This window comes from Calonectris borealis, chromosome 2, assembly GCF_964195595.1.
Source record: "Calonectris borealis chromosome 2, bCalBor7.hap1.2, whole genome shotgun sequence".
In the NCBI taxonomy this organism is placed as follows: domain Eukaryota; kingdom Metazoa; phylum Chordata; class Aves; order Procellariiformes; family Procellariidae; genus Calonectris; species Calonectris borealis.
Genome location: NC_134313.1, coordinates 38,688,599 through 38,700,634, shown reverse-complemented (window position 1 = coordinate 38,700,634; position 12,036 = coordinate 38,688,599). Strand labels below are relative to the sequence as shown.

General features: G+C 38.0%; 1 protein-coding gene across 1 annotated transcript in view; it reads left to right on the top strand.

The window, feature by feature from the left end:
• The window catches only part of PREX2 (phosphatidylinositol-3,4,5-trisphosphate dependent Rac exchange factor 2), a 194,134-nt gene that overhangs the window by 163,462 nt on the left and 18,636 nt on the right, over positions 1-12,036 (top strand). The window contains exons 36-37 of the mRNA XM_075141682.1: positions 2,081-2,147; positions 4,144-4,334. Coding sequence (XP_074997783.1) covers positions 2,081-2,147; positions 4,144-4,334 — 258 coding nt within the window. The remainder of the gene's footprint in view (positions 1-2,080; positions 2,148-4,143; positions 4,335-12,036) is intronic.

Below are 12,036 nucleotides of genomic sequence, written 5' to 3'. Positions count from 1 at the left end.
CAAACCTCTTTTCCTTCCAACAGTCTCCAGCTTCCTTTGACATAGAGTACATTCTGGATCGTGCAACAGACTTAATGGAATAACAGAACTAGATTAGCTTTGCCGTGCTTTGTGAGGGGATTGATTCAAACCTTAAATTTGGGAGTTTCAAAACTGCAAAGCTGTGGGAAGTAAAGTCTACTAGAATTAAAAGTGGCTGGATTTTTTTATCAGCTCAGTTATTCCAGATGGTTGAAGAATAAAAGGCTATTCAAATCTGCAGTCTGCACCCCTGCCCTGCAAGTATGTAACTATGCGAGTAACTTCACTCATGGGTAACACCATAAAAAGCAGGGAGGGGGATTTTTATCCGTGTATGTTATATGAATCAATGTTTTCATGACTGGAGGATCCAGGTGATCCTGTCATTTGAGAGCTGAGATGCAAGGATGCATTCTATTCAGTGTTATTTTTGTATTTTATTGCAATTGAAATTTGGTTATCACACTCCATAGTTCCAGCCCGAGTCGTCGCTCAGCTGTGACCTTTAGTCAGGTCTGCTCCTTGTGCACAGGCATTGGAGCTGGATCGTAGTGATACCCTGAGGCTTCCACAGGAGAATCTAGTTTTGTCCTATATGTTCTGTAGTTCAGTGGTGTTTTTCTTGTTTTCTTTTAACCTTGGCCAGAATTGCTGCAGTGGTAGCTGTTGCCTGGTTCTCACCGGATGCCTCATCCAGCCAGGGAAGCCTACTAGGTGTTTCTATTTCCAGCTGCCCCAGCAGGTTTTAGGAGCTTTTCAACCAGCAGAATGAGTTTTGTGATCATAGAATGACAGGATGGTTTGGGTTGGAAGGGACCTTGAAGGATTATCTAATCCAACCCCCCTGCCATGGGCAGGACAATGTTTTTTTTTTCTTAAGCAATGCTGCAGAGGCAGAGAAACTGTGATCTTGTCAAGATATATACAAGATATTTCCTCTGCTTTTGAGATGTTTAATGATAGCTTATCTGTAGCGAGCAATTAATTTGCTTGTAAGGTAGAAAGAAAAAAAAAATTCTTCTGGGGTTCCTGAGTTGAAGGAGACAGGAAAAGAGGTCCGTGCTTCCCGTGTGCTCTTTGCTAAAGCTCTTCCCTTCTAGTGTTGAATGAGAGAAGTTTTTCCTGTTTTAGGAGAGAAGGATAGCATGGGAGCCCCTTGTACAAAATATCAGCCTCTGTGCCAGACAGAAATTAGCAAACATTTATCTTTTAAAACAGTGCATGTTGCATTTGTCTATTTTATAGAAACTTTATATGGTAGTGTTCATTGATAAGTGAGAGGTTATAGAAGGAACTGGGAGAATGTGGGTTGATGAGCTTTAGTATACAAGAGAGAAACCAGATACAGTAAGTATGCTTTCTCTATCACATTTGTGTTTTGCAGGTAAATGACAGGTTTTTTTGGCTTTTCCTTTCATGCACTAACTCATTTTCAAAGAAGCATGCAGAAATTGTAAAGAAAGGCAGTTTGTTTTTATTTACACATGCATGCATAAGTGCACACATTGCAAATGTCGTTTTGCTTGTATGATGTATATTTGCCCCATGTAGGGTTTTTGCTTTTTTGTTTCTTTTTGTACTGTGAGTTTGTGTATGTTTTCCTCTGTCAGTACTGTGTTTCATGTTTGGGATTCTGTTCTGATATTATTGCAGTTATATACAGCTATTATAAAAAAACCTTGTAGCCCATGAGGCTCAGGCACTGTTTACATGCCAGGTTTCCCAAAGGCACTATTAAAATCTAGACAGTTGCCACAAACCTTTGGTGAAAATAATTTTCAGACCCAGTTTTTCTACTAACTAGACATTAAAATTTTGCACTGTATTTTCATAGGACAGAGGGACAGTTTGTCTCCGGAACGAGAAAAATGTTCCTTATTACTTTAAAAGAAAGAGTGTTAGTGCCTATTTACCCATATATTATTCCTTGATCCTCTCTTATCATGAAATTAAAAAAAGAATTCCAACCTTAGGATGGTGTCTAATCGTCACCTACATTTATTTTGTTCAGGAGTTTAAACAATTAACAGTTTTTGCCTTATTCTGTTTGTTTTCTCAGGGCATTCTACCTGGACAAGTCGAACTTGCCTCCAAATTCAACATCTAAAGCGGCTTATATAGATAAGGTAAATAAAAATGCTAGGTGCCTAATTAAACTTTGCATGTTACACACTGTGTTATTGTAATCCTTTCCTGAGGCTTTCTTAATTCCATCGAAAAATTGAATTATTTAAAGCTGGAAGGGGTAGGTGGGGGTAAGGAGGAGCTCTCTTGCAGCATTTTGTCCCACCTGTGTTTTAGGGGTATGTGGTACCACGTGGTTCTGTATCAAAAAGTGTGGCTGGAGGGCACCAATGTGTCTGAGAAGGGGAACCATGGCTTTCCTTTTTCACTGTGCTTTCAGAGCAATGCAATTGCTCCAGGAGCATGTGGGGGGAGAGCAGGTGCAGGCAGAAATTCTTTGTTCTGAAAGTTGTTCCAAATTAAATACTCCTTCAGCATCCTGCTCAGAAGGCTTTCTTCTAAACCTACTTGTTTAGGCTTTCTTCAAATGCCTTCATCTGTCTTTAAACCTCTGTGACTGAAAGATCCCAGGGGCTATGAAAATCATTTAATGTACTCTCCTATTGTGGGAGAGTTAATGCCCATAGTGCAGCCCAGTAAGGGAAAAAAGAAGTTCCTAGGGTCTTGCCTACACTGACTTCAAAAGTGATGGAGCTACTGTGGCTTGAGAAATACAGTGATCATCAGCTGAGCCCTATGACAGACTACAATTTTGTGTCGATATCGTCCAGCATGGGTGTTAACAGACTGATAGATCCTGTTTCTTGGATTTGTGCTGGGCCGCATGGGAGGGGAGGAGGACACGGAGTCAGCCGCTTAACTTTCTAAGCAGTTATAGGTGCAGCAGGAGATATTTAGCTATATATGGAGTGCTTGTTACCCCTAAACCTGTTCCCCGTGTGTTTTGGTGAAAAGTTCAAGGGCAAGATAAAAGCATCTCATAATCCAGATCTGACCAAGGGATGCTAGGTTAAACTAATGCATTTATTTTGCAGTTGGAGCAAGCTAAGAGTGAGTGCATGATCTCAGTTTGTGGCTGTGACTTTTGTTCTATTGTCCATAGCTCTGCATTAGTAAATGGCACCAGTTAAAATTAATTTAAATGTATGCAAGTTAAAGCAATAGGACCTAAACCAAGTTAAATCTGTTTGTGCCCAGGTTTAAATATGCTGATTGTTATAATTGATTTACTTGACCTCTATGCTTCCCAACGAAGGTAACCTTCATACAGGAGCAAGTGAGGCTGCCATTTCCCTAATTAGTTAAAACTGCCTTTAGGGAATGAATCTGTCTTTCAAAAGATTCATTCTTTAAGTAACAGGGGGGGTTTGCTGGAATCTGTAAGTGTTTCTGGAATAAAGAGAATGGGGAATTTGGAATTATGAGGTCTGCAAAACTGTCTTGTGAACGTCTCATTTACACAAAGCACCATGAGATGGTGCTTTTCATTGCTAGACTGCCTTCCACTTGAAGCTGCCTTCTTTACTAGGTGGATCATTTATTTTCCGTATGGTAATGCTGAGGTTATTTTAAGTCCTGCTACAAAGTTAACCGTTCTTGTTTTGTAGTACGTTTTTGTCACTTCTGTTCTTCATTTTGTTAGTCAGGATTAGGAACTAGACATTTGTATAAATAAAGGACAGCGTTGTCTTAATTATAAGCTGATTTTCTCAGCAAGTCAATTAACCAGTCTTGACATCCCTCCTGTATGTGCGTACGGTTGTAGGTTGCCTCTTTGTGGCTTCCCTTCTTTGGCAATACCATTAATGGAAATAGCACTGATGGGTCTATTCAGTTTATTGAAGTGAAAAACACCTCTGTAGGCAGGACTGGGAATGAAACAGTCAGTGATGGTAAGAATTTAAAAGTTTGAAAAAGTTGTCATAGCTTATGTAACAGAAGGCTGTGTGCTCTGTATTTATGTTATGGAATTTGGCTTCGGCTTTCTCAGCCAGCCCTGCCATTCCATCTGCATCTGTGCTGACCTACTCTAAAAGAGCATTTCATATGTGCTCAGTAGCAAATATTTAAATTGCTATATCTCTTCCTCTCTTGCAGCTGATGAGGCCTCTCAATTGCTTGGATGAACTTTACCGACTGATAGGGTCCTTTATCCGATCCAAGCGCACCGCTGCCTGCGCGTACACTGCGTGCAGTGCTTCCGGAGTTGGATTGCTTTCAGTGTCTTCCGAACTCTGTAGCAGGCTTGGAGCTTGTCACATCATTATGTGCAACAGTGGAGTTCACCGGTATGACAATTTCTTTTCCTCCCTTTGTTTCAGTCGGTCATTCAGTTATTGCAGGTTGGAGACTGCTGCTTTTTATTTATAGAGAGGTCTTGCACTAAATATCTAATGTCTTAGACTAAACATCTAACACACTTGAAAGATTTGTCGTGAAATTCTAGAATTGTATTTGCAGTGATTGACAGAAATGAGCAGTATGATTTTGTTTTTGTGGATTGTTCCTCGTTCAAGTCAGTAAAAGGCAGAAATCTTAATTGCTAAAGCAGAAAAAGGAAGGTTTCCTAGGTGAATAACACATACTATATTAAACTCTTACAGGCAAGAAATGGTGAAATTTGTATTTACTTTGTATGCTAGGGGGAATCATAGTAGAGCTTGTTTTCAAGGGAAAAAATGAAACAGAAGACATACACATTTTTGCAGGTGTACCTTATGATTACTAGAAGTTCAGCCTGTAGAACAGTTGGTGTGATTAATACAATATCAAAAAATGAACTGAGCTATAATCAACTGATCTTTGTCATCAACGCTAAGAGATTTTAATAGACGAATATATATATATGACAATAGCGTCATTATAGAGCTCTCTAGTACTTACTGATATTCATCAAAGGCAGCAATATGTTTATGTTCCAGCTGGGCAGATTACAATTTTTTTGTACTTTTACCAAAAAAGCAAAGACCACAGTTGGAGAGGGGGAAAAAAGCCCAGCAAACGAAAACCCAAACATAATCAAGAATCTGATGCTAAATATCTGCTCTTTTTATAAGAATTACAAACTGTAGATTACAGGTAGTAATAAGTTAAAAATATGCTCCTTTGTTTCTGATCTATGCAAATCCTTATTTTAGCAGACTTGGTTACCAGTACATTGTGTTAGAATGAGCATTGCTTTCTCCTCATTTTAAGTAATGTCTTTTATTTCAAAGAGCTTTGAGGAGGAAAAAGAAAAAGCAACATAGCTGCAATGCAGATTATCAGGCATGAAAAACAGGAAAAGCTCCATATATAGCCAACATAATTCAGTTGTATAGAAACCGTGTTTGCCATTTCTTTTAACAGAGTTTGCAACAGACTATTTGTATTACTCTCTTATCTCTGACACAAGTGTATATAGCATGCTGTATACTGTACTTGATTTTAGGCAATAACAGAAAAAGGCTGTATTATTTAACACTAGTCACTATATCAGATGAAGGAGGAAATACTATATAGCATGGACTGACATGAAGTTGTCATTTCAGAAGACCATGAAGCTATACAGCTTTTCTCTGGCTCTTTATCTTGGTTTCAGTTTCATGTCTTATGTGATCAGAAAAGACTTTGGACTTAATTCTGCCGTTTTTTTATAAAGCTGAAAAAGACTACCTCTGGGTTTCATTATGATTTCATGGATTAAGTTTTCAATATGTCAGTATATTTGTGCCAAAAATCCTTATAGTTTAAGAATAAAGTCAGAGCAACTTTAATAGCCCCAATAAACTATTACCCCACAGTGTGTGGGTCACAAATTATTCAGAATAATTTGGTGACTGGATAAGAAGTGGTATGCTTGATTCCAAATGTGAGCTGCTCTTAGATGAAGATATATTATTCATCAAATTTCTGCTCAAAACTAGGGCTGATTCAAAGATATAAACTATTAAATGTCTATTTAAGTATACTTAAAAACCACAAAATATTAGAAAACCAACATATTGGATTTCAAGTCTATATTATGAGCAACGGGAATGGGGTTTAAATGTTATGTGTCGGTTTCCACCTAGATGTTAAAGGATTCAAGATCATCTATTTACGTAAAGTAAAGGTGCAAAACACTTTCCTCTAAAGCATGACTAGTTCTGTTTTACAGCGAGTCCATTTGAGCTTTTGTACAAGATACTGTTACTTCACTTGTGCATTAATACTGCCTTTGTGGTTACCATCTCTTCAGAGAAACATCAACTCTTGGCATTATCAGAGACATTTTAAGTTCAGGCCCTCCAGGAAAAAGGAATGCATTACTTGAGATTTTATAGGTACTCAAAGAGGTTTTGCCCTGAATTTCCAAAAGTTCGGAAGAAAACTCATGTATTTAGAGACTAGAAGGGATTCGTGTGCTATTATTTTTTGAAGTGGTAAAAGTTGAGGAAGATTTTTTAGCAACAGTTTCCTGAAGTTACTGTTGTGCATACAAACTGGATGGATAAAGAAGTTTTTCCTTAGAATTTCAAGTCATATAAAGTCTCTTTGTGTGCTGTTTTCTCTTTCTGGCCACATCTCTACACTTCAGCACTAAGTAGGCTCCGCTTTTTGGCGTTCTGAAATTGCCTTTGCCCAGATAGAAAGCTTGTTTTGTCTCCATCTAGCAGTCTTCCTGGGTGAATTTTGTTCCCGACATTTCTACTGCTAAATTCTGCTGTGTTTTTGTGAACCTGCTCCCCTTGCTGCTCTGCAGAGTGAAACTGTCTTGCAGCACCATGAAATCCTGTGAGGAGGACAGAAGAGGGAAGAGTAAGATGCTGGATGTGATTGAGTCCCGTAAACGTAGATGATTTTGCTTGTTGCCTGCAATCTTAAAGGCTTAATTCTTCTGTATGTTGGAATATTATTTAATCAGGGCAGATAATCTTGCAAAATAATGCTCTTTAAGTTGTAAGTTAGTTCTTCAGAGTTCAAGCTACTGGTTTTCTGTAAGAGAGGATATTTATCTCTGGTTGTATTCAGCAGTGTATCTGGCCTTCTGTGTTCTTAGAAACTAAATGATGTGAAGTGCTTGATTACAATCAGTTGCAGAAATAAATGTTTTGTAGGCCCAGACCAAGGACTCGCAACTGTTTTTTAACACTATGCTGCGGCTATTAAATGAGTTGAAAACTGGTATCATCTACAGATGCTACTAGGCAAGCAGATGGGGGAAAGACGTGAACTGTCCTTGCAGGTTAAACTTTGGAGGTATATTCTTCACTGACCTGTCTTGCCTGCATAAAAATGAAAAAAATCAACTTTTTGCTTTCTTTCCTCATTTTAGCCTAATTTCTATGATTGGTCTCTAATAGGAGAGAACGTCTGAGAGTTTGTGGAAGAGTGCAGGGTGCTCTGCTGGTCAGCATCTTTCTTTTGTTCATGGGGAGTGGGAACTGAGCAAACCATTAATCTGTCAGAGTTTAGACGTATTTAATAGACTTTAAACAAAATATATATGAACCTTCCCTCACTCAATTTATCTCTCTCTTACTGAACTGACTGGAGAGCCCTTTCTGTGTTTTCTCAACTTAGGTATCATGGGTTGACAGGGGGTGGGGGGGGTTCTGCCACCCCTCCTTCTACGTAGAAGCGAATTCCTATAGCTTGGGAGGGAGGCGCTGGGTGGCAGTCCAATGCAGGAGAGGCCAAGACTATGAAACAGCAGCTGTGTCTGCTTTGACAGTGATTGCTGATCTCTGGATCAGCAGTGTCTTGGTTTCTGACTTCTCTGTGATCCATATTAAATTGCTTTTTACACTGCACTAGGCTCAAACAGCTTGACAGAGTTCATATTTTCGTCCCTATATCCAAGATAATGCTGGGGATTTTGAATTGCTGGTGATTGCTTTGCTTTGATTTTTGTTATGACAATGTTTACCAATTTATATTAGAGCCTGAAATCCTATATCTATTTCAGACAGCAGTTCTTTTCAAATATATTTCGATCACAAGCAAAACAAGGATAGGGAAAAATAAGTCCCTTTAACCTTCACTGTCCTAAGTGACATGTGGATACTACAAACTCCCCTTGGATTATCATAAGTGAACATGCCTTGTTGATGAACATCAGGAACAGAGCTCTAAATTAGTCCAAGAAATCAATAGTTTGCATTTCTATTTTCCCTTTTTTGTCATCCATAATTATATTTCTGCCTGCCAATCAGCTGTCACCTTGTAAACAATGCTCTGCTTTCTTTACTTGTATTCGTTCTGTTTGAAGTTGTAATCACTCTGTACAAATGTAGGTGATGAAAGGCATTTTTAAATTTTATTGAATCATGGAGACTGCACTGCACAGACATGCCCTAGCCTCTTTCCATGCCAAAATGAAATTAGGTGCAGCAGCTGCAGAAGTCTATTCAGGGACCATAGGCCTTACAGGCTCAAAGGAATCATTTAAAGCATCCAAATGAAACAAATCCCAAGTTTATTTAAAATTTTGCATTTCCTGGAGGATCAAGAGAAAAGAAATCTTTATAATCTTGATGAACTCCAGAAAAATCACTGTCTTATTTTGCTTTCTGAATTTTAATTTCCCCTCCAGAAAGTCTCTCCTTAGTGTTACCATCCTTCAAGCAATGGGGTTCTGGCTGGCAGGCACTCGGCTGAATGATGAGGCAGGTTTTGCCAAGGGTTGATTATGCTGTCTCCTGTAGCTGGCACAGCTCCTGCAATCCAGCTAAGGCTGCTCCATCTTCCACATAGCAAAGCAGAGTAACACCATAAGCTGTCCATCATGGCCAGCTGCCTTTCTGTGAATCAAATGAAACAAGGTGAAAAATAGGTACTCTGAATTTATATTGTAGACATTCTATCATAAGAATTCCTCCTTTTAGATTATTTTAGAAATTTTTCTGTAGGAATTTAGTTCTGGGCTCAATGACTGTGTGCTACAAAAAAAAAAAAAGTCTCCTTGAAGTTTTGCAGCTGTATTTAGGCTGACTATTAGCTCCACAGTAAGAAGGCTTTCTGGGATCGATAGGACTACTTTCAGGAGGCAGGTCAGCACAGGCTGAAAAACAAATCCTTGCTCCTCTCCAGCCTTCTGGTCTAAACTGTGCCTTTAGTCCTGCTACCTTCCCATTTAGTCAAGATCCCCTTCTTTTTTTTAAATGACAGTTTTGTTATCTCTGTCTACAATCAGTGTATTTTTGTGATACTTTACCTACTGAGGCATAAACAAACTTTTGTTTTCATAAAATAATTCAGGATAGTGGAGTATTTCATTCTGTGCTGGTTACTATTTGAAAACAGTTATGTCATTGTTAAATATGCAAAAATTTGTCTTAAGACAATGTAAACGACATTTAGCACAAATAGGTTGTTTCTACAGTAATGATAATTTTATTTTGATCTATATTTGCCTTTCATAGGCAATCGGGTACATTTTTGCTTTGTTATCTCTAATTATTATGTGAAGGACTATAGTCTTAGAGTTCTCTTGCACGTTTTAAATTCTGAGACACTATTTCATTTAAAATGCAGTCTGAAAATGCAGAGAAGTGCATAAAAGGCACTGAGACAGGTAAGATGGATCTAAGTTGTTATTAATATGGATTTCAAGGTGTTCTTTTTTTCTGTTTGGATTCCTTTTAACATTATGGGCATTTAGTAGCAGGCTTGACACACAATTCGATCACCTTGCTCTTGTAGAATCATCCTCTCACGCTTCGGTACCTGCAGTATTGCCTTATCTGCAGTCCAGGTCTTTGGGAGAATCTGATTCTTCCTTACAAAAACTGCTACGATACAACAAAAATAGAATAGATCCTCCCGAACAATCTAAAATTAAAAACTTACTTACCCAAATCTTCTTTAATTTTTGAGGTGGAAGAGAGTTAGCTGAATAACCTGAACTATTACAAGACAGGAAGTAAATTGCAATTTTGCAGCAGATTTACTTGCTTACATAGGAAGAAGCCTTTAATGTGAAAAACTTTCTGCACAGAACAAGATGTAATGGCCGAAGCTGGCTGTTCTGTTGGCTTTAGATTTTTTTTTGTTTATTTTTGCACGTATGACTGAGAATGAGCAAACAAAAGGCATGGGATACTTTGAATCTTTTGGAAATGCTGTTCTTTCATCAAACAAAGAATATTTAATGGTGGAAGTGCCTCCTTGCAACATTTCCAGCTGATTAAAGGTCGCAAGATCTTACAGGAAGAATGTTTGTGAAAAGATGCTCTGTGCAGTTTTTTAACAATGACAGAAGATGTACGGTGAAAAGAAGTACTTTTTTTTTTTTTCATTACTCTTTGAATAGCTCTCTGTTTTAAAAAGGATAGAATAGTTGTATTTTATTTCTGGAAATAGATTGGATGATAGTAATCTTCCAAATAAACTACAGAAAAAATCATCATTACCTACTGCATGTTTCATGCTTCAGGATTAAAAATTACTAATATTGAATCTAATAAACCTGATTAAAACTGTATTTGTAAACTACAAAAGAAGTCATTAACCAAGGTTAGGTATGAAATATGGCTAGTGTATACTTACCTCCCAAGACTGATTCTCTAGCTTGATAAGTTCATGCCATCTACTTCAACAAGTTGGAAATCTGTTGGTAGCTTGTGTTTGAAAATACCTGGTAGAGCTGGGTTTGATTATCCTGTCATGGGATGGTGGATGTATGCCTGATATAGGAGTTGGGATTTATTTATTTTGAGGTTTGCACAACTACGTAATGGCAGTGGTGCCTCTTGTGAAGGAAACCTGGGCATGCTGATGCTTAATGGGTAAAAGGCAGAAGTCCCCTTAACCATGGACTATCCATTTCTGTGTGGTGGTGTAATATCTTCCACAGAGAGTTACTTTTCGAAGCATTGTTTGTGATTACTGAACCCTCATAATGGAATAAATATATTTCACGTGCAGAGTAATGGCTTGCTATATGTTGGCAAAAATAACAAAAGTTTTGGACTAACATTCAATAGATGGGTTCAATCCGAGGCTGATTTTAAAGTAGTGGTCTTTCCACACCGGGAACATCTTAGCTTCAAAAGGTTCATAAAGGGACTGAACCCAAGTCCTGAACTCCAGTAGAGTTTTATTGTAATTGTAAAATGCAATATTGTAGTTTAATATATGAGCTTCTTGCTCATTTTCTCTGTAATACCTATTGGCTGGCCCAACTGGCCTCTCCCTGCGAGATGAAATTCTGTTCAGCAAAGTTGCAGTATACGGGCACAGAGAATGCAAACTTCGATTTTACTTGCATGGAGATGTTCCCAGAATGAGAACAGCTTAGAAATCATGCGAGTCTTGAGTTAGACCTGTCTATACTTATTAGAAATAAGTATTTCTTATAGTCCTGAACAACATTTTCCCTCCCCTTTAGGTTTATCATGGCCTATTTTCTTCTTTGGGTTACTCATCAGAATCAACACACATCACCCAGCCATCACTAGTAATTACGGAGAAATACCCCCCAAAAAATTTACCCCAAAGTGACTTACTTGAGTACTAAGTTTTTAATTGCTGCGTACACTGACTTAAATAATAGCTGGTCTATAAGCATTAATTTAAATGACAGCAGAAACAAATGAATACTTGATAGTGTAATTGGTTTAAAAGGTGGTCAAATGTAGCTTATGATGTATGGAAAGAAAAGGAATTAAAATAATAACAATGGCATTAAGTTACATGTTGAGTAGAAGCTTTAGATTTTAATTAGACTAAGCATCCATGCATCCTTTTCATATTTTTTCCTATTCAGGTAGCCAGAACATAATTCATTTCGACATTTCTGACTGTGGTAACTATTAAACCAATTTGTTTCACCTCATCTTTTCTATTCAGGGCATTTTTCTAAGGAATGTTGTGATGCATCTTTGGATGTAGGATGGCTGGAATCCTCATTGAAACCTGAGAATGAATTGAATGATTTAGATTCTTTTTACTCTGGTGACATAGATGTACAGTTCACTGAGTGGCAGCTCTGTAGGTGGTGTACCTGAACTGAAATTATTTTTCCTT